Genomic DNA, 22,969 nt, shown 5'->3' on the forward strand with positions numbered 1-22,969 from the left:
CATCTCCGTATTACAAAAGAAATCATTGAAACATTTGACAATGAACAAAACGTACACTTAAAACAGACTATACCACATAAACTTAACAATAAACTTAGAAATAAATATTACGAGATAATTTAACCTAAGCCAGCAGTAAACGGTAACCAAGTCGAATTACTACTCGAGATTCCAAATAAACTAATCTCCTTTTCACAGGTTCCGATGAGGTTAGCTGATGACTATCGCGTACCAAGAAATATTGCGACTATAATTTTGCTGTCACATAGGTGGGATGCATCTACGAAATATGTATTTCGGCATCTTGTTTCTACAGTGACAATGGAGTAAACTTGTATGTCCTTTGTAAGGAAAAATCTTGTGTTCTTGTCGTCCCATTATTTTCATGGTATTGTTACAGGAGCTTGTGAAGAGGTAGAACTCAAAGGACTTTAAAACCGACGACCGTAGCCATTTGGTGGCATTGTGTTGCTCATTTTGCGGATGACAGAAGCGGGCATGAAGCACGTGTTCGGTTGGAAGGATGGCTGTTGTACGAACTGTCCATTTGGGTAGTAATGGTTCCTTGGAGGGCCGACACAAGGGCTCGGGGATATGCAGTAGTTCTGGTAACCTTTGTTGGTAGCAGAAGCGAAGGCTGGGTTGCGCTGCATTCTGAAAAAGAAGGGGCACATAGGTATAAGTATGAAGCTTGTGAAATCGATGGGATTGGTAAGACTACGTATAATAAATTAAATTGTGGTCACAAATCTTAGAAATCAAAGGTATGAGGGAGGAAACGAAAGGTGGAAAAGAAAAACAAAAGAACAAAAACAAAGCAAATAATACTCACTTGTTTTGAATTAAAGTATGATATTAATAAAAATTAAAATCCACTGAAGTTGCTTAGAACAACCTTGCTTGTATCGCTCAAATGAGTTATTGGTGTTAAGCGACTGCGCCGCGTATTTATAAGGACGCGAAATGTTTATCAAAACAATGTTACAACGCGTGTGTTATCTGATTGAATCATTCACTGACCTCTTTCATGATTAAATCGATGCCATTGGAAACTCGGTCAACTGAAAACTTCTGGACCTTGTTATTGTTGCTTATTAAGGTTCTGTACGTTTTGTTTGTTTAGGTGATGTAAATTATTGAGGCTTTTTTTTCAAACGCATAGTGTCAATAATGTGGGCTTCTACCGTGGTTTAATTTTTTTTTATTTCCTCTAGAGTGCTGGGCCCCTAGTCATAGTGGTGGGCCCCTGGTCATTGTGGGCCCCTAGGCACTGGTTTAAAGTGCCTTATGGATAATACGGCACTGATAGTTAGTATTGCAATCCCATGTTGTCCCACTATGTCCATTTTTCTCTTTTTAGGGCAAGTTTCCCAGTCCCTCATGTAGGAGCCGATATTTTATTTTTAATATGTCACCTTATTCTTGTATTTACCATACGTTGATAAAGTAACTAAGATCAAGTTTATGAGAAGGGTAATAAACAAAGTGACTTTTAAGGTTGTTTTAAACACATTTGTTAAACTCTTAGACTGGTTTAAGAGCTGGGATTTGCTGCTCTGTTAAACCTTATTCGACTGTTTCAGCCGTTTCGGAAGCCAATTCCTTTTTAAGGAAAACACGGAAACGTTTCACATATTTACTAAACATGTACTATCTTCTTTAGATAATTAATTAACCGGCCAACAACAAGGTTGTTTGTTAATTATAATGAGTAATTTTCGTGGAATCCTAATCTTTACATAATTAATTGCACTATCTGATTACTAATAAAAATGTCTGCTTAATGCGGCATTAATTGACATAAAATATAAGTCAATGTAGTACATGTTTTACGGAAATTTGTTTATAATTGCAAATATTTTGTTTATTATTCTTATCTGGAAATGTGGGCACATTAACAGAGCAATTGTAGTTTAATTCGATGATTCCGAAATTAGAAAATAGATTTCAATACTGCGATTCACACATTCAAGTCTCACGTACAAACCCGCCAGGACTCAGAACAAGCATGCGTGGTTCACACAAATGCGTGTCCAACGCGGGGATCTACACTGAACGGTTCATGCTCCATGCAGTAATGAGATCCCCCATGGCGGAATACAAACTCTTAAGGCATGTTTCGTTCTACAATATTTGTTGTATACTGCAGAATTATACAAGTGAAATTAATTATGTGGATGAGTGAACGGGCACAACTAAACCAACGGTAATAAATTAAATAATAAATAAGGAATTGCTTTGATTGTATTGTTGTAGTTTTATTTGAATCCCGATCCATTAGGAAGCTTTACCAAATTATACACTCATATACGAGTTCATAATGTGATGTCAATTTTGCAAACATTATTTTATCGCAAGATACTATTGACCTTAAGTTTTTTCATTCCACCATGACAGCATTGCTTAAAATGTACTTGTAATGAACTAAGGTGATACCCGATGGTTAGCATTTAAAATATGTCATTACACAATACTGTCTTTGTATTATATAGTAAAAATAATCTGTAATACTGTGACTTTTAGGACGAGTCAAGAAAAATATTTACACATTCTTGGACAAATTACTTCCTTTCGGATTTTAATCTGTCTATTTTTAGCTCGAATCTTTGATAAAGAATTATTTTATCGATAGATATATCGCAATTTCCAATTTACAAACTAAATATAAATGTAATTAAATGATTGATGAGAAACAAGTTGCAACGAATTAATGTATTTTCAGGAGGCACCAAGCTAATATAAACGATATTATTCTTATCTTCATTAATGATCTTAGATTTTCAATAAGATTATCTAAATTGCAATAAATTATTTTGCCGTGATTTGCCTTTGAACTTTTGTTTTCAACGAATAGGAGATTTTCTGCCTTTTCTGTAAAAATAGGCATAATGTGTTAGATACCTAATACTTGAGGAGTTTTTGCTTAGATCCCAATTTGTTTCCTTTAACCTACATATATCTAAACTAGCTGTTGCCCGCGACTTCATCCCCGTGGGTAGAAGATATAAGTTATGATTTATACCTGCCCTGTTTTTTTCACATTTTCCATTGTATCTTCGCTCTTATTAGTCGCAGCGTGATGGTTTAAGCCTAAAGCCTTCTTCGATGAATGGTCTATTCAACACAAAATTATTCAATTTGGACGAGTAGTTCCTGAGATTAGCGCGTTCAAACAAACAAACAAACTCTTCAGCTTTATATATTAGTATAGATTTATAAATCACATCATATTTGTCTAAATTCGAATCAACAGCATCTAACAAATGAACCGAGTAAGCAGTAGAGTAAGTATGTAAGGAAAACGACTTCTTTCCTAGATTCATGCCCTCAGATATCAGTAGATCTGATAATCGTAAGACCGAGATAAAAATACTTTCCAATGACTTAATAACGAAATATATCGATTTCCTATGTAATGATGTTAGTCACGCCTATTACAAAATTTTAATAAATAGATGAACATCTATTTCATCACACCTATATGCCATGAATCAACTTTAGGTGGCGTACAAAGGCGATAGTGGCATGTTGCTGTTATGATATAATATCTATTTCTAGTGGTAAAAACCTACTGAGATTGGAACACACTGAAAGCACGGTGTTAGGATGCGGATTCAATATTTGTCATATTTCTATGTTTTTCCACGCATTACCAAAAAATTAAGGTGCGGCGGTAAGTTTAAGTCAATAAGAGTCTGATATTATCCGCTCCCTCACCAAAAAGGAAGATGCTCGTAACGTGTACCTTCCCAAAAAACAAGGATGTGTTGGTTTTGCATCGACTTAAATTACCTAGGTCTCAGCTTCGCAGGCTCACTAGCTGATAATTTACACGTACATACTGCCGACGTTAGCTACGTTATTCTATACACTGCTAGGAGATATAGATCTTTGGTGCTTGCAACTCTACGTTGTCTCATCCTGAGAATTGGTTGTCGCAATGGGTTGCGATAATGAACACACACATGTGAGTGAAAGTGAGAATTTAGAGTAATATACTAGATTTTTCCTATTGCTTTTCGTAGTTTTTGTGTTGTAGCGTTGGGTTGTAATGTCCCTATATCTAGAACTTTTTATTCATACTGTCTCATTGCTGAGCAAAAAACTCCCGTAGATTTTTAACTCTTACTGCATACCGTAGTATCGTGCCGTTTCCTCATAAACCTATCCAGATGCACCGAAATTCCTGGTAGAGACTTGAACATTTTTTTCTACTTAAACGTTCATTCAAGTACCTAGTCTACTTATGTTTCCTACATTTTCTTCTACACAAGATCAAAGTGCATTAATTTCGCTGTTTATTAGTAAATCAATCAGAATCGGATGGTTTGTTTGTTGTGTTAAATTGCTCTACAATATTCACTGAAGCAATTACCTCATATGTATATATAGGTATGAGGATCACCTAGTATATCTAAAGCTGATTTCGCTTTATGAAAACAGATACATATGTACATGCTAGATATCACAAGTCAGGTATTTCGGCGAAAATAGTTTCGTAATCTGGTATTACGTAGAATCGCACCTAGAATTCATTCATACAGGAAAAACATCGTACATATTAATGGAAAATTTGTTACGTCATTGTTCTTCAACACATTAAGATACTTCAGATTTACCATCGTATTAGTTAAATACGATTGTAAATCTGAAGTAATCCCAATTATTTTATTGAGATCGAATTATTTCTTTTATGCATGTAAATATCGCGGGCCTTGGGTAAGCCTTTCATACCCACAGATTTCTGTAAAAATATGATTTGAATTAAAAAACTCCCTTGTTAGGCACATACTCGCATATTAATTACGTGAAAAGAAAAAAAAACACGAGTGACGGAAAGTGGGTTGATTATTTGATTTAAAGGAAAATATGATTTAATTTTGCATCGAAATTTAAATGCTCATTTTATGATTTGCTCGTATTAAAACGACAAGCGTTTTTGAGATTCACAAATGCTTGTTCTGTGTCTGGGTATCTATGTGTTGTAATGGAACGTTACATGAATAATCATGCAACTTGATTCTTTGTGGAATCCCCTGCCACACTAGGTTGACATTTCTTTGTGAAGCAGAAATTAAAAAAAAACCTGGATAAACCTGAAAATACCTACATAACATTAATGTAAGTGAATGCTTCAAACATTGATAACAATATGAAAACTCACTTTTCACGTCTGGGGAGGATGATTTTTATATACAGTAATAAATATTAATATTATTATTGTCTTACCATGTGACAATATCCGCTTAGGTACCAAATCTGGTGATAAGTAATATCAAAGGAATATTTATAGCTACAATCAACCGAATTATCTCATGAAACTGTAAAGCTGGGCTATTTTTAGAAAGTATTTATTGGTACTATGATAAGTTGAATGGTAAAAGGACCGATAGTATTTTATTTGTATAAAAATAAACTGTTGATTTTAGATTTACGTGCGTTCTTAAACGTAGCAATAAACGCGTTGTCGCCTTTTCCGATTTGTTGTATCTTTTCTTTTTTAATTTAAGACTGCCACACTAAGGACGAGCACATTATAATTATGCTGGATGAGAATAGAACTTGACACGCTCCCCACAGTGATAATTCTAAATTTTATGTTTTCGTTAAGAAATATGCATATCGCGCCAAAGAAATTAATCCTTGTCTTGCGGGAGTTTTCACAATCTTTCAAAACACATGCACAAATACTTCGACAAGCATTTGTGCAGCTCACCAACGCTTTACCTACGCGGGTTCGGACCCACGATACGTCGATTCCATTGGGCAACAACTGAGGAACAACTCGCGATAGACTTGTAACTTCTAGCAACAGAAACGCAGCAAGATCGGAAAACTTCTAAACCTGATTTCTTATAGGTATATTTGCAAGATGTAGTTTTCTACGATATTGTTTTCAGTACATTTAATTCAATAAGCGTTTTCGTTCACTAAGTCTTGATAAAACTCATTAATTTAAATAAGAAGCTTAATATTATAATCCGCAATCACGACTTCCTAAAATAATTAAGTAAGTACGTAGTTTTAATTGGGTCATAGATAGTTTCGTAAGAAGGTGTTTTGTACAGGAAATTTGTAAAAGACTGTACCTTTGTAATAACAAAAAAAAAACTGCTATGGAAGTTAATATAGTGAAAAGGGTATTAGTAACAACTGTTTTTCCAGTTACGTTTTAACGAAATATTCAAATTGTTACAAACACTAAATATCAGTACATTATTATCAAACGATCACGGCGGCCGTCTCTTTGTCGCTATGTATGATTAATTCTTGAAAACTACGCCGCAGATAATGATGCTGTTTTTAATAGACAGATTGATTCAAGAGGCAGGTTCTGAAGTATAAAATAATATAGCATGCATAATATAGTAGAGAAACAATTTTAGAGGTTTCCTAATGTTTTGATAATTCCAAAAGCTGGCTTGACCAGTAATGCTACGAGAAATGTAGATCAACATCATGTTCTACAATATTGTACAGCATCGAAAGGTCTACAAGAAAGTCCGCAACAGCATATGACTGACTTTTAATGTTAATTTACTGTGTCAATTTTTTGGGTGTAAATATTTTTCTAAACTTAAATATTTTTTTTTATCATGAGATACAAGTACGAGTTTCAGAGTGGAAGACACAAGAAATTATAAAAGCACTCGTGCGAAGCCGGAGCTGGTCGCTATTTTACATGATAATACTAAGTATAATCAGGCTTCATTCGCTTCGCTTATAGACCTTCTAGAAGGTATAAAATGTACTTTCACATCTTTCATTTAATCACCAACGTCTAGATAAGAGACTTTGATAAGCAAATCAAAATCAATATAAAAACAATATGTGGGGCATGTTTTGCTACTTTCCCTACTAATATTATAAATGTGAAAGTAACTCTGTCTGTCTGTCTGTCTTTCTGTCTGTCTGTCTGTCTGTAACGCTTTCACGTCTAAACCACTGAACCGAATTTAATTAAATTTGGTACAGACATAGAGTTGACCTTGAGAAGAACATAGGATTGTTTTTATTCCGGACTTTTGAAGAGTTCTCTTGGAATCGCGATATAACCGACATCGACGCGGGCGAAGCCGCGGGCGAAAAGCTAGTAAGCAATATTAAAATCAAACATTGTTTTTAAACAAGGTATTAAGGTTGGAAGATAAGACTAGTATGGTAGTAGAACACGATAATCGGGGGAATACCAGCACATCTTAAGACTGATGGAGGCGCGAAAGAGAGACTCTAGTTTCTGTTTCCGTGTAGAGCCTTGTCTCACTTCTAAACTATAAATCAATTAAAAAATGGTACTGACTCGAGCAGTTATTCAAAATGATGGATAGTCGAGTGGTCACAACGTCAAAAGCATTGACGCGGACGTGTCGCCAGTTTGATTAACGCCCGCGTAGAAGGAGTATTTTGCTTTAGTTGGGCTAAGAATGAATACGCGCGTATTGTAATTCAATCGCTAAGTAGTTCCTAGTAATTAATAGTACTATCTCACATTATCGTATGATGGCCTACGTATGGCAGATAAGGACAAATGCACAACTTTGATTCAATTAATTAGTAGCGTAGGCAAGTAAAATATGTTGAATACTACGCAGCGCTGAAGAGCCAGTCAGTAAGTCAAGATTGCTGCAACTGTAGATGTTATATTTTGGTCATCAATCGAAAATTCTTGTAGAAAACGATTGTATGTACCAAAATATATATTATATATAAGAATAATAAGTAAGATAAGTAAAATAGGTAAGTAAAGTAAAATAAGTTCTCTTTTTATAACTAGATCTGCTAACAGGTGGCTATTGTGTATGTTAATCTGTGGATAGCGTCTTGAGTAGTATATTTGTTACTTTTATTGTAAGTTTTATATTTTTTTCCTACTTTGTAATATACTGCTGTTTGTTATCCCAGATAAATAAATAAATAACTTCTACAATAAAGATCAACTGGACCCTTCATGACATTTAACACGTGCTAGTTTTAGTGTTATTGATGATTTTGGCGCTTTCCTACCATATAATTGGTAGAAGCAGCGCTTTGTAGGTTAAAGACACAAACTTAATTGATGCAAATAGGGATGATGACAATGTTATAAAATTAAAAATATTTTTGGTCCGTCAGATAGATGAATAAAAAATATAAGAAACTAATTTTGACTATTTGACCAACAAAAAAATCAAAAGATAAACTGTTTTAAAGTTTAGGCTTGTGACGTAAAGGTTTCGCAAAGTGTACCTGTAAGTATCAGTGTAACGTCACTTTATTTTCTTTTATTATGCGGGCCAAAAAAAATACGTGTTTATTATTATGCATTAAAGTATAAGAGAGATACTGAAATAAATGTCATCATCCGTATTGTTGATTACCGGTTTACTACAGCCATTTAAATGCTGTGATAACAATACTTATCTAAATTATTTTTATAATGTCGTGCACATTTGCGTGGTCGATCGTGACGGTTAATTTTCCATATTTGGTCATGATTCTGAATGTTCCGCGTCAATGCAGGCAGATTACTGTAAGACACGTTCTTTCGCCCACATTGTTTGATTAATCGATTTTAGTCGTCAAATTTAGCAGAGTGGAGCAAAGACGAAGGATTAAATCGGCTGGCGTTAGCGCTCAGAGAAATTTGTCATACAACCCAGTGGCAATTCTACAATCATAATTACTTCAGTAGAAAACACTCAAATAAATGGTCTGGTATGTCATCTCCCTACATTCTAGCGAATTCTCTTGCTGTTTACGATTGTAGAGATGACACTTGGTTCAAAGAAAAGGCTTTGGGTTTCCCTCGTAGACAAAGAAACTATTGCATTTCAAACAATATTAATTTATTTCGTGGATTCTTAAAAAACTAATTGATATATTCCGGCATTTAGTGCAAGCATTAACACTTAAGTAAAGATGTTGTCATAACGTTGTCAGGATAATGTGCTTAAGGTAAAACAAACCACAGCATATTTAGATGCTCGATAAGCAGACGACAGTCGCCGTTTTTATGGTAGCAGTGTTTGTACATCTTTGGATTAAACATTTATCACATAGAGACCGCAAGTGGGTATTATATTATAGGTTTTAAATATTTATCGGCTGATAATAAGTAATAAATTAACCATATCTGAAGGCGGATGCGTTGTTTATATTATCTTATCTTTTCCATCTAAGATAAAATTCTGATGCTTTGATTAATGTATTGAAAAACATCTATATTTTGGGTAACCTACACAAAGGTTAATGAATGGTTGAGGGCAAACATTTTCTGTATCGGACAGATGGTACTAAAATAATGTTAACTTCAAGGTAATATTAATTTTTACAAGACTTTTGATCCAAAGGTTTATTGTCTTCTATTTAACATATAAATAAGGTAATGTGCTGATTAAACTGAAACTTTAAGCATTGGAAATGAAAGACAAAAGGTAGCTAATAAATATTTATGTTTAAACTTAAACTACGACTTAACATAACATCTTAATATAACTCGGGCGGAGATTCAGGCAGGTTATTGGAAGGAGGGGTTGAACTGTTGTGGTGGCATCGTGTTGCTGATTTTGCGGATGGCAGCGGCGGGCATGAAGCAGCCGGCGTTGGGCTGGAAGTTCTGTGGGTGCTGCTGTCCGGGCATAGGCTGGCCATACCCGGGGGCGTACACTGGTCCTCCAGGGTTGTTGAACCTGGCTGGGCCGCCGGGCGCGCCTGGCTGCATCGGCATGCCGTTGTTCATGCCACCGGGGAAACCTTGGTTGAAGCCTGGACGTTGCATACTGTAAAGAAGTGAGTATTTAATATCCAAGTGTACATTAAAATCAGTCGGTAAAACTACATAGATTAGAAAGGCAAAATGTAGAAAATAATAGCACTTATTTGAGATTGAAAAATACATTTGGAACACTGAAATTACGCAACAAAATCTTGTTTTTTACTAGATGATGGAGAATTTTGGAAACACTTGAAAAAATTATGGACACTCTTGCAAAAACGAAGATAACAACTTCAAAAATTTACTTACGTGATTTTTGAAAATTATTTATAAAACACACTTGTTGTTTTACTAAATGATTTAGTAAATATGATGTGAAGATATTGCCGAGGGAAGCATTTATAGCTAATTTTATCAGATAATTCGCACACTAACGTATAGATTTTGACAGGCGCTCCTTTGTTCAAAACATATCAGATGACGATGCGTTGTCTGTGATTTTACAAATAAACAAAATGTTTACATACTGAATGTGATGGAATTTCCTTTTAATGGGACCAGACGAAGGTTTTGGGTTGACTCAAACAAATTTGATTTGTCAGTCGGTTCAGTTAGTTTTATGATTTGTGTAAACATTCAGTGTTTGCTGCTTTTTAAATTGATTTCTACATATAACGTTGTATGGTTTTGTTTGATGTTTCGGGATAAATGGTGTAAGGGAAAGGAGGTTTTTACCGTGGGTCACTAATGGCTAGCAATAATAGCTCGTTCATGTGATTCATTATCTTCTTATGGAAATAATACTAGGCTCAATATTCACTAGCTTTTCCCAACCTTGATTTATAAATAAAAAATGTAACTGCAGGTCTATCTGCTCTGCATCTTCAAGTTTATTTAGACACAACGGGACTATATACCCCATAGATAGAGGTTCTATTTCTTTTTTATCTTAAGTAGTCAGCTAAGATTAGTTGCTGGAGCTGTATGTGTCTGTGGCAGTGCAAGATGTCATAAGAACAAGAAAACCAGCTCCAAGTTTGTGACCCTTGACGGTGAAAGAATTTTTGCTCCTAGTCTTTCTCAATGGATTGGACTTTTCTCTCTATCGTGTCGATATATTGGGGGGCTTAACTACTAAGCTGGCGATTCATTACCTGTCAATTCATTTACGTTTTCATGTATAGGAAGATAAGTTTAAGTCCACTTACAATATTTTGTTTCTACTTTGAATTTCCCATGTCTGTTGCAGGGGGAGGGGATGGATATTCCATGGTAGATGCCACAGATTAAAGGTCTCAACGGGAAATCTGCGTATCTATGTCTCTGTAAGCCTTTAAAAAGAACCGAGCTTCTTCCCATGAAAGAACGTGAATGAAAATTACGTGTTAAACCGTCTGGGTGACAATTAACAATTTCTCGGCAAAGTCGTGTAAAACTACGGTACTGAATACTTTACAATCTAGAAAGAAACTCAGAAAAAAAAATCTTCACTTGTTTGCTGTCGACCGGTCATTTTTTAACTTGGCGGAAGTCTTAGTTGACTTTCTTCCTTTCTTGAATATCCGTGCAAAGTCGTGTGCATTGCATTTCATCACACATCGACAGTGGGAATCTCCTTGGTCCTGCAGAAATCGAAGGGATGTGTCCGACTCTTACCAGTTAAGCGAATGGAATGCTTTAAATGTATAGTCCAGGGTCAAACAGGAATGCTACCACAATTGATATGGTGTAAAAATCCTATTGCGTGTAGTTTTTTTTTCTATTTTGATGTATTAAAAGTAACGTCATTGCAGTATAAGCTTCACACAAAACCTAAGAGAGAGAGAGTCTTAAAAGGGTTCTATTCCAATTTCAAATAATTCAAATTCAACATTATAAACTTTCGAACATTTAACACAACACAATTAAATTACGACTAACAGCGTTTTAACAATAATTATTTCTTGTTTCAAATAAAGCGCTTAAATTGAAGGAATCTCTTGAGGGAGATTGTGGATAGAATCGTATCGATGGTTACGCAATTATCGCAAGCACGTAGCAGAATTGAGATCATCTGTGCGATAATGTATTGATAGCACGATCATGATAAACATGTTCATTTGATATGAGAGTGACGAAAACATGTTTAAACATCAACATTAGCCATTATCTGTGAAATGGAAATGGTGAATTTCCTAATTAAAAAGAACCACACCGGAGCCAAACTGAATTTTTAATTGATAAGGCACAGTTTTCACAGTCAAATGATGCAAGCAAAGCTTATCTTAGTGCAAATTAGTATTATACACATCTTTCCTTAAATATTCGGACAATATCTCCATATATCTAACAATTGTATTACTCACATCGATCAATCAAGATATTCTTTTCAAAGATATATTGTCGCGTGATTGTCATTTTCTAATTTTATGTTGTAACTAATCATTGAAATTGCTGAGGTAGTCTTTTGAAGTGAATTAAAAATGTATGTGACACCTCGTATGAGTTTTTATTTCTTACATTAGTTTTCTTCTTTGCATCATTAATATTAATAAAATAGGTAGCCTTATAAGTTTCTTGTACTTTGAAAAAAAAGTCCAAGAGCTTGACATCCCTTATGCCCATTTAGTTTTGGTATAGAGACAAGCCGATTATGTTTAGCTTGTGTTTTTAAACGCGTTCCGCAGTAACGATTGTAATCCTTGTGTCGCGGGGATTTCACAGACCCTCAGTTCACATGCACAAAGGTGAACTGGCATTTTTGATCTATGTGGGGATCGAACCCGCGATATGACGCGTACCGCGATGGATCTAGGGCGTGACCTTTGCCACTCAATAAAAAAGTTTTAGATACAGATTCAATAGGCATCAACAAAGATGATTTTTAAATCCTCCAAAATGTCCCTACTATGTGAGTACCTAAGACCTTTTACCTGAAAGATAAAAAAAATAAACAGATCTTAAAAAAAAAATGTTTATTAATACTAAAATACTTCCTATACTATACTGTGATGTTACACCATTACTACCCTGACTCTTTCGATTGATTTCTTGTTTTAAATTCAATATTCTTTTCAGGGTCTACCTCGGGAGCACTTTTATTTAAAACTGTTGACTTTCCAAGTTTTCTTGCCACAAAGTAGGATGTCAGTTGGAAGAAAGCTAAAGTGATACCCGGTAGTAACCAAGCATCGGGGAAGTCGGCAACAGTTTTTTTGTAGAGTAGCGAATATAAGGGCGATGACATCATTTGCATCGCCGACTCTAGAGATCCCATCACACTGTAGATTTTACCTGAAAAGGAAATAAAAATTATATCAATTCAATTGAGATCTTTAGAAGCATAGATGATAACGGAAGGAGCTCAATGCATAGGCGTCGAAATGAATAAAGAAAACTGGTCCACTTCGTATTGGTCTCTTGACAATGAAGTTTCCCTCACGAACTAAAGACAAATAAATCGGTAAGGTGACGAATAAAGATGATGATGGGAATATTTGTTTGTTTATTTTTAGTATTCGTGGGTACGCGGGTATAGCAGCAAACACATCATCTGCGAAAAGTTTAAGTACTAGCTGTCGGTTCTTGAAATACAGCCTGAATGAAGACGGATGGACATATAACAAGATTCCGTTTACACCCTTTGGATACGAAACCCTAAAAACAAGTGGTTTAGACAAATAATTTCGCTTATAGAAGCCTCAAGGAGCTGTATTTTACACTTTACTGAACTGAAAATAACTGCAGGCCCCAGGTCACATGAAAAAATTCCATTTGCAGAATGAAAGTAAGTATAGTTTTGCAATTTCATTTTAAACCTATATCCCTCAAAAATAAGCAAATTTACAACCACAGTTGCAAAATAGTTACATTTGTCACAGTAGAGGACTAATAACAAAAAACTAGATACCTACCTATCGACATGATGACTATTCAAATTAAGATATTTACTCAATCATTTTATACGTGAATGAATGACATTTTTATAGTATCAATATGCATATACAGATAAGGCCAATAATGGATCAATCATCTCAATCGTGATTAGGAATTGCTAACTAATAATGGCGTGATGTTTCGTATAAAAATTGATCCCGAATGAATAATCAGCATTAATTGACTTTGCGGTCTTCAGCTGTTGATGTTTATGCAGTAGTAAGTAGACGCCATTAGCATTTGAGTTTTTCTCAATATTAAAATTTTGAATGCGTTGTAGAAAATATTAAGACCCGGTGGAATGTTAGCAGCTTATTTCGTAGTTATTTCTTAGTGATAATTTAAGGGGAATTTACCTTGTTCTGTTGGTAATATCTGCTTATTCAGAATGGGCCTTTGTACCACCTGTGAGCCTTGTGAGATTATTCCGACCAATGGCACTGAAAAAAAAAACAAATGTTAATATTGTTAATTAGGATTTATGAACGACATACACCTATATTAGGAGACTTTAATATCAGATAAAGTTATTTTATTAAGTTATCTGAAATGTCTACGACGTCGGCGTAGCAGCGGCGTATAGTTACTACGCCGCCGACAGAATGTACATTACGGTTATGTAAAGGTAAAATATGTAATGATATATATGCAAGGAAAAAAAACAATTCGAACATAAGTAAGCATAATTGCAAACCGACAAAATAGACAAAAAGGTTAAGGGTGTTTTGAAAAGGTTTTTTACCAAATGAAGATTGCAATCGTCATTATGTTTTTTCAAGTTCTAAAACGCTTCTAGTTAAATAAGAAGTAATTCACAAATTCGTTTCTACATAAAAAAAATACTTTTTTTAGAATTTCTACATAAAAGAGTTTTCAATTTATCGCCTTTCTGTTTCAGTTAGTCATGATATGTATAATCACGTCTGGAAATCAACAAACAACACACTAAAGGCTTACAATGATTTATTGGTGTTATCTATTGAAACTTTGATTATTTCCCTCTACCTAGTTTCACAATATTGATTATTCTTGCAGATTTTAATGTTTATAGCTTATAGTGCTAGAATATTGATGTTTATTTTTTTAATAGTTTATGTACACTCAAATACTAAGTATAAAATACAACGTGACAGAAAATTAAGGCACAAACCCACAGCGGGCCGGCGCGCGGCGTACATGGCGTATAGGATTAAAAATGATTTTAACATTTCGTATACTGCAGTCCTTTAACAGCGCCCTAGTTTTATTTAGCTTTTTATTCTTATTAATCATTGACCACATATTTTAAGCATTCCACATATTTAGAATTTAAGCTCAATTCTCGGTACGGAATTCTCAAATCAAATGAAATAATCTTTACTCACACATAAACACACACCACGTCATGGTAGAGGTGATGAGTCCTGTGGTGGCCAGGATGTAGGAGACACAGCTCAGCATGCCCACAGTCTCGTCCGCCAGTCGCAACCGACGCTTCAACACCGACAGGATTAGCAGCGTACCTGTACATTAAACATTCATCATAATACTACTTTATTTGCTCTACAATGGCCTAAGTCCTGAAAAAAATTAATGAGTAGTCTGCAAGACAATTTATGAGCGTTTCGCAGTTCACTGCAACATGTAGCATTAAAGAAAGAGCGTCAACCATCCCATTCCCGGTGTTGCTCGTTATTTTAGCCGTGATCGTTTTGTAAGGTTTTTCGGTACTTCTTATGTTATTTCTGTTTTTCAGTATATATTGTAATCAATATTTTTGTCAAGGAGTCTGTTTTCTATTCTCTCTTCTGTTTAAATGTTTCTACGGATAATGACATTGGTTGATCGTTTTTCCTAACCCATATTCTAATATTAGGAATTGACTCCTCCAGCTCCTTCCATAATACCCAAAATGCTAACCTAAATAGGTACTACGTCAAACCACCGTATTTACGAGCGCATGTACTACCGTACTTTTCACCTTAAGGTCTTGATGAAAAGAGAGAGGGTGACATATTATATTTCAGTACCTGTTTGTAACAATATTTTTCCTTACTTACCGATAAAACTGACGATATTTCTGTAGGCGAGGAAAGAACCAAACATGATGTCATTCCAGTGGAACTTGTACCTGTAGTACATGTAAGCAATCAGCACCTCCGCTGTAACAAACCATAAGTATTTAACATGCTTGTATTAATTACTCTTCTTACGCAACACACTAAGTGTCCGAAGATATCTCTAGATCGCATTAGCTTGCAATTTATCCGAATGAATTAGTATTCGAATGTTAAACAACTGTAACTTCATAGATCGGAAGTTATGATAAAAGAAGTGTGTAAGAATTTCTAAATTTCGAAAAAAAAACTGTTGTGCTTATTTTGACGACCTCCGTGGTCGAGTGGCGTACGCATCGGTTTCAAGGTCTGAGGTCCCGGGTTCGATCTCGCTCAGGACAATGTAAAAAATCACATTTCTACATTGTCTCGGGTCTAGGTGTTTGTGGTACCTTCGTTGTATCTGAATTCCATAACACAAGTGCTTTAACAACATATGTGATGTTTTCCGCATTTATTAAATTAAATAAAAAAAAATGAATTAGAATTTTGTCATATTCTTTGTTCAATAATGTTCTCAATTTTTTAAACTGCTGTACGCTACTCTAGTAACGACATCTAGTTTGTACTGTCAGAACTAACTTAAATAACCAAGAACTAACATTAGCACATGCAGCGCCATCTAGTAAAAATACATGTTACTAAATATGTAGAGCTGCACTTCCGTACAATTGTTTGTATAAGAAAATGTTCGAATTGAGTATTCGATATATTGAATGGGTTTTATACGAACCAGACAATAACATCCTGTCTCCCAACGTGACGACTAACATGAGGAATATGATCATTCTTTTGCGGCCATCCCTTGGTTTTATCAGACAGTGCACGGCGTTGAATGGTAACTTCCAGTTGCATACCGAAACTTTGTTCTCTATGTTCACATTAACATCCTTCACAGCGATTATGACGTACACCAGAGATGATAGCTGAAACATTAAATGCAGTTTTATAGGTAAACATGCAGCAAAAGAATATGAAATGTAGAGTAAAAATGACAACATGGCTTATGTGATGATAGGGTCAATATTCAGTTTTTGATTATACTTAATTACACTTAAGTTTAGCCATATTTCAAAAGCTGAATAAAAATTACCAAAAAAACTGATTGTTTTAACGTCATTCGTCATTAATTTAATAATCCATTCAGCTCTACTCGACATATATAAGTCATTAATTTTTAAATGCCTCCACGAACATTAAAATATTTGCAAGGTCTGGTAATATTTTAAGGTGTAGAAAACAGGCTAAATGTTAGGCAAGTTCTAAAGTTTTATGTATATGTATGAAAGCACTCCACCGAACGGAAAAGCAAAGAAAATGTTTTCGCGCGTATCGATCCCTGAGTCAGCAGTAGTATCAACCGCATATTCCTGGTCTGCCTAAATACAGGCATGCTAGGTCAGGTAGTTTTGAATCTTTACATGTTCTTCAGAAGTAATGGGCAAACTGCTTTCTCTACAATTTTCTCATGCTTAAATGGTGTCAAAAATTATTTACAGTCATTTTTTTTTTGTATTTATTGTTAAGTATTTTGTACCTCTAAAATCCACGATCGGTGTTTAAAACTTTAAACCGATCACATTATGGATAGGTGTTATTATTATATTGAACTAAGACGATACTACATGCTTAGATACTATGGAAAAAATTAGGTTGGTAAGGAGGACAAAAGTCGACGAGTATATGCTTGTGTCGTTTTCATTTTACCGTTTCAATAGATCTTTATAAATGTAAACGTATATATAGATTTAAATACCTGTAGAAATAAAACAAGTGGAAACACACCGAAGAATCCGAGGTAGCGGTAGAGTAGGGGGCCTCCTACAGCGCCCACCACGTGGGCTATTTGTATGGCGGCGCGGTGGGTGCCCATAGTTCGAGTGACGTCACGACCCGTCGCAAAGCACACCTGCAAACATTTCGAAACTAGAATTTATAAGGATTCATGAATCATTGTCCTTTCATCGACTAGAACTTTGAAGGGAAATGGTCGGTACGGCGCACATACAAACTTGCTGTTTATAGAGCAAACCATAATGTTAGAGGCATTATAGCTCTGGAGAGGCGTAATAATGCTAAATATCATGTATAGTACTACAGTGAAATGACAAGGGTATGTCGAATTAAACCTTATAAGAAGTAACAATATAAGTAGGTACCTAGCAGTTATTTTAGAAATGAAGTGTTACAGGTAACACCTTTACGATTTTGGTCCTGAACAAATTCTACAGACAGTACAGTTTCTGACCAACCGTCTAAAACTTATGTTACTGCTTTCCCAGAAATAACATGACTGCGACTACTTTCAGTACCAATTATGATATTTTGAATTACTACATAATATAGAGCTGCAATGGCCTACCACAATATCAATATTCGCGTGTGTTTTGTTATTTAAGACAGGCAGGTGGGTTGTATACCTTAATAAAGTTGTTATTATGTTTAGTATTCTCCACACTTTATCGGGACAAGGTCGTTATAGCATTAATGTGTTCGTATTCCGTATTTATGCTGAGCCGTGGGTGCTATGTCGGGTAAACAATGAGGTCGTCCGACCGATGCCTAAAGACTAGCATTTGACCCAGTTTCATTTTCAATAAGGATTATGCGATGAACGCTAGTAAATGCAATAATGGGAATGGTGACATTTGCTTTAAAGTAGGTTTACCCTGAAACACAAATGACTGCATTCGTTTAAAAGCTACGCCAGCTTTTTTAGGCATACATGTGTTCATTTTGACCTAATCTTAAGAAACATCAGGTAGTCAAAATTCGATACATACTTATTCTAATTCGTTATTTTTTTGTGAAAATCCTTCCAAATTTTCCAAAACTTCTCCTTAATTATTGTTAAGAAAATAATTTTCAAACGAATCTAAAATTAAAAATAATACTCTTAAAATACTTACATCACCTATATGACTAAAAGCGGCTGCTAACAACAGTCCAAAGTTCCCACCTAGTGACATCGGCAACTGGACAGCATAAAGTACTTGTACCGTCGACGCACCAGGGAACAGCAACATCAGTAACACTCCAGTCGTCATCACACTCATTCCAACTAACGGTAGGATCAGTAAAGGCTTCCGGCGACCACTGCAGTCGCTCCATGGACCCACGAACAGTAACACTACCGTAGATATTAGAGATCCTATGAAACTTCTACTGACGTTCACTCCTGATACTACCATTTGACTCTCAGCCTGAAATGATAAAACAAAAATGTGTGTTTGCAAAGAGGACATTAGCAAATAGGGATTTTTTTAAATGTATCTGTTTGAAAAAAAGAATGTTTGTTTTGCTATCTCAGTACTTCTGCTTACTAATAAGGGATCGCTGTGTAAGGGGGAGGGATGGCTGAAAATCAATGCTTTAGTGGTTTCGAGCTGCTATAGCTGGGACAATTAAATTTCCTACTGTTTGTGATATTGTTCTACTCTTAACTTTTTAGAAGCATTAGAACAATTTTTAAGAAATGGTTTATGTGTATAAATGTAGTACATAAGTGGTAGTCGGGCAATAAGGTTTGTTCTTCATTATTCTAGACTATATCTACCAGACATTTGAAAGCAAATATTCTGGTAGATATATTTTTTGAAACGTAAGTTTTTCTAAACAATTTAAAACGAGATAACTCACTCATTGGTTCATATTACCAAAAAATGTTGTACTGAATATTGCATATACATCTTCATGGTGCACATTTGAACAATATACCTTACAATAGCCTTAATACAATATTGGATAATCTAGTTGATTTAAATGGGCTCTATATTACAAAAGGAGGATTATAACTTATCGTGAATTATCAATTTCTCTTTTCCAATGTTTGCTGTTCTTACTTATCTACTACCCGTCTAGACTTGTTACCTAATGTTTGTTTAATAATTAATGTAACAACATCGGACATCAAGATTTAAAATAACTGTACATTACTTCAAACTTCGATAATTCAGTGTTAACGATGTAAATAGAGTCGTGTCAATAGCAGCAAACGTTTTGCACTTGACATTGAATTGACATTAATCCATGCTCTCCTTTTATCTGTCTGACAACCACTTGTAAGGAAGCAATCTGTGAGTTTTGAATTCTCTATATCATCGTTATTATTCATAAATTACGATAAATTTTGTCAGCTGAAGTCTTAAGTTTCGGTAGCTGTCAACAACAATTTGAAACTTGTTTTGAACCTAAATACGTAATCAATTCGTGGTGTTGAAGTAATGGTTTGAAGAAAAGAACAATAACTAACAAACAAACATTGTTTAGCACTTTGATTGTAAATACTGCATTAACTAATTATATATGTAACAACCATTAGAAAGTAAACTGTGTGAAGTGTTACTGGTGATGATAGTTCCTTAAATATTGGCTCTGCTAACGTAGTAGCTATTCGTAGCAAACTGGTAACTATCTCGGCAATGTGAGCATGTGGGTTTTCTAAATTTGACGGTTCTTTGACTTATTACTGATTGTTTTACATGCTGCTATAATGAATATCAATGCCTTTATACCTTAGGCTAAGTTTAATATAATCAAACTCTATACTTATGCATGAGTAATTTGTATGTTTTATTGTATTTTACAAATTTTAAAACGTGAAGCCTCTTAAAACTAAAATTTATATTTGTTGGCCATGAATGGGTTTAACATTAGTTGTATTTCTCGGCTGATTATTTATTTTTCTAACAAAAGATAAATTTGTGATAGTATTCGTTAATCTAACCGACCTGATAATATTCACGGTCATAATATCGAGACTCGGTAGAGTCGAGTTTTTTTTACAATATTCCGTAAAGTAACAGAGTTTGTATTATAGAGCAATGAATTAGACAGAAATAATTTACAATTAGAAAGTATACGCATGATTAGTAATGTGCGATAAAAAATGTAGAGTCACATTCTATAGTTCTTGTTTACTTACACAAAACGTTTATTACTGCTCTCTACAAATAATAGAGCTCATTTTACATTCACATCTACCAAATGTGTACACAATGTTATGTATTGTGTCCTATACTGACCAATATTCTCATGAAACTAGATGAAATACCGAACAACATTTACATGAAATGATTTTTTGGCACTTAAAGCGTAATTTTAAAGATGTTTATAACTTACCTCCATTTCTCCTTTTTCACAGACTTCTAAATCTATTCCTAGATCTACTGTACAAGCAGTTTGTAGATAGAAGTTTTGTAGAGAAGTTTGACCTAAATTGATGGCTATCATGGCGCCCACCAGAGCTGGCTCGAGTAGGATTCGATACTTCTGCGGTGGAAGTTCTTCGGGGCATGGTGGCTTCAGTGATTTTTTTCTTGGTGCATTTAATTGTTCCTCCTCTAACGCATCAGGATTTCTAGTCAAAAAGAAACAATACTTTGCAATGTTGAGTTGCTGAAGTGTTAATTGATTACGAAAGTTATACATAACTTGAAATTGTTATAACAACGACTAAATTAACACTGAACAGTGATTAATGTTCCAATTATCCTTAACATTAATTCCAACTCTATATTTTAGTTGAAAACAGTACTCATACACAAGTTATAAAAAGGTTTAAAAACAATGTACACACAAAATGATAGATAATAATTAAAAATAAAACCCAACCTTAATCGTTCCAATTCACCATGAACATCAACCGTTCCTTCATTCATTTTCACTTATAAAATGTCCACAAATAATAAAAACACTAAATAAAATAAAAATCACAGAATATATCACGAACACATGAGAGCTAGCATCACAGTACACGGACGCGTGTGCCCAGTGATGTACAACTTCTAATATGACCCGATAAGATAACACACTGTTTGCAAATTCGAAACAAAGTGCTTAGTCAAATGGAGAGATAGCTTTCTGAACTGGGTGCGATGCATTGTTGTATGCACAATGAACGTCGTTGGTGAGGGTACCGACCCGCGGTCGCACTGAGGATCGCTTCAGCCCAAATTGCTTCGATTACGGCAATTGGCTCGACGCACCCACTGATACCAGGAGGGTTACGATAACGAACTGTGTGCTAACGATGTGTTACACCAACATCTATTGGAACATTACCTGTAGTCTTTCTATTGCTTTTAGGTATTAATTTTGAGCCAGTCTTTTCTTAAATGATGCTCTCTTTTATTTGTAGTTCCTCGTATCGATCGTCGTAATTATAAAAGCAATATAATATTTGTGTTATGTGTATTAAAGGGTGGTTTTCGTATATCTTTTTAATTAAAGGTACTAAAAAGTTTTTGGTTCGTCTGAAACTTTCTAGTGTCTAGGTAAAAATGTGTTTTCGAGATTACTATAAATGAAATCTAAACTGTACAAATTTTACTAATTTTAGGGCTAAGACTACATTTATATTAACAGTCACACTAAATCGAGACCAAGGACATTCGCAAAAAAATAACAAATATGTCACCGGCCACGTGCATACCTTATTACAGTCATTGCATATCTGCTCACGCCTAAATGATTTGCCAGTACAAATAATCTTTCGTATCTTTTCCGTATGTCATTATATTCGTGATCTACGTGATAGAGACCACATACGCAATTTTGCTAATTAAACGTACAGACGATGCGTTATTTACAGATCAACCTGCATAATTAGTTGTTGACACTATTTTCATTGTCTATTTTAGCTTAAGATAAGGTGATTATAGAATGAATGTGTGTCGCGAGTTCATAGCACGATTACTATAGGAGGAACTACTCTATACAGTATAAATGAGTTAAGTTGCGCATTTTCCAACAGCCTCGAATGGATGCGGCCGTGTAAAAGGATTTCATACTTCAATTGTTTTGTAGCTTCGGCAATTAATAAAACACGAGAGTCTCGTCTCAGTCAATGAACGACATTGTCTATTGCTCATCACACACCGAGCTACACCTTTGCAATAATTTCACGGCCAAAGTATGCGGAGCCAGCTTTAAAATAAAACAGTTGAGAATCTCGCTCGGCGGTCGGCACGCGTTCATACAGCAGTTACGCGATCATTACGTGGTCAATTATCAGTGATAGAGCGGAGGTCAATTCCGCTAGGTGCTCGAAAACGTAAGCAAACTTGTAGATACAACACAACAACAACATAGCATTCCTTGGATAACGTTGGAAGTGGCATGGATCCAAGTGTTCCCAATTTATTGTGTGTTAATCTTACGGTCGCTTTTTGATTTATAAATAACTATAAAGTGTGTAAATAGTTGGAACGGCTTGATAGTTTTACAAAAAAAAAAACAAGTTTAGTATCAACAACTTTAAGTA

The 22,969-nt window shown here is 34.9% G+C and overlaps 3 protein-coding genes and 1 long non-coding RNA gene across 5 annotated transcripts in view; 1 reads left to right on the top strand and 3 right to left on the bottom strand.

Annotated features, from left to right (window-relative positions):
- Positions 1-391: 391 nt before the first annotated feature.
- LOC113496501 lies at positions 392-938 on the bottom strand. Its single transcript, XR_003400826.1, has 2 exons — positions 833-938; positions 392-654 (listed from the first exon to the last, which is right to left on the bottom strand). It is a non-coding gene; the product is annotated as an uncharacterized LOC113496501 (long non-coding RNA).
- An 8,475-nt stretch (positions 939-9,413) lies between these two features.
- On the bottom strand, positions 9,414-10,091 carry LOC113496726 (uncharacterized shell protein 22-like). The gene is made up of 2 exons (XM_026876043.1): positions 10,004-10,091; positions 9,414-9,758 (listed from the first exon to the last, which is right to left on the bottom strand). Exon 2 carries the CDS (start codon positions 9,755-9,757, stop codon positions 9,497-9,499), a length of 261 nt encoding a protein of 86 aa, XP_026731844.1. The 5' UTR covers position 9,758; positions 10,004-10,091; the 3' UTR covers positions 9,414-9,496.
- Positions 10,092-12,629: 2,538 nt separating this feature from the next.
- On the bottom strand, positions 12,630-21,669 carry LOC113496607 (proton-coupled folate transporter-like). The gene is made up of 9 exons (XM_026875879.1): positions 21,319-21,669; positions 20,827-21,064; positions 18,615-18,908; positions 17,462-17,614; positions 16,439-16,631; positions 15,649-15,750; positions 14,974-15,111; positions 13,966-14,049; positions 12,630-12,967 (listed from the first exon to the last, which is right to left on the bottom strand). The coding sequence occupies exons 1-9, from the start codon at positions 21,363-21,365 to the stop codon at positions 12,699-12,701; spliced, it is 1,518 nt and encodes a 505-aa protein (XP_026731680.1). The 5' UTR covers positions 21,366-21,669; the 3' UTR covers positions 12,630-12,698.
- A 981-nt stretch (positions 21,670-22,650) lies between these two features.
- The window catches only part of LOC113496438, a 63,803-nt gene continuing 63,484 nt past the window's right edge, over positions 22,651-22,969 (top strand). For both annotated transcript variants that reach the window (XM_026875653.1, XM_026875654.1), the window contains exon 1: positions 22,651-22,759. The gene's annotated coding sequence lies outside the window, so the exon portion shown is untranslated. The remainder of the gene's footprint in view (positions 22,760-22,969) is intronic.

This window comes from Trichoplusia ni, chromosome 8 (assembly GCF_003590095.1).
Source record: "Trichoplusia ni isolate ovarian cell line Hi5 chromosome 8, tn1, whole genome shotgun sequence".
NCBI classification, from domain to species: Eukaryota; Metazoa; Arthropoda; class Insecta; order Lepidoptera; family Noctuidae; genus Trichoplusia; species Trichoplusia ni.

Bases quoted from the DNA above. Each gene is read 5' to 3' on its own strand.
- LOC113496607 (XM_026875879.1), bottom strand. From the start codon at position 21,365: ATGAATGAAGGAACGGTTGATGTTCATGGTGAATTGGAACGATTAAG. The intron at 15,112-15,648 runs GTAAGTAAGGAA...TTTAATGTACAG, and splicing joins AAATATCGTCAGTTTTATCG to GTACGCTGCTAATCCTGTCG. The intron at 14,050-14,973 runs GTGAGTAAAGAT...TTTTTTTTTCAG, and splicing joins GACGTGGTGTGTGTTTATGT to TGCCATTGGTCGGAATAATC.
- LOC113496726 (XM_026876043.1), bottom strand. From the start codon at position 9,757: ATGCAACGTCCAGGCTTCAACCAAGGTTTCCCCGGTGGCATGAACAAC.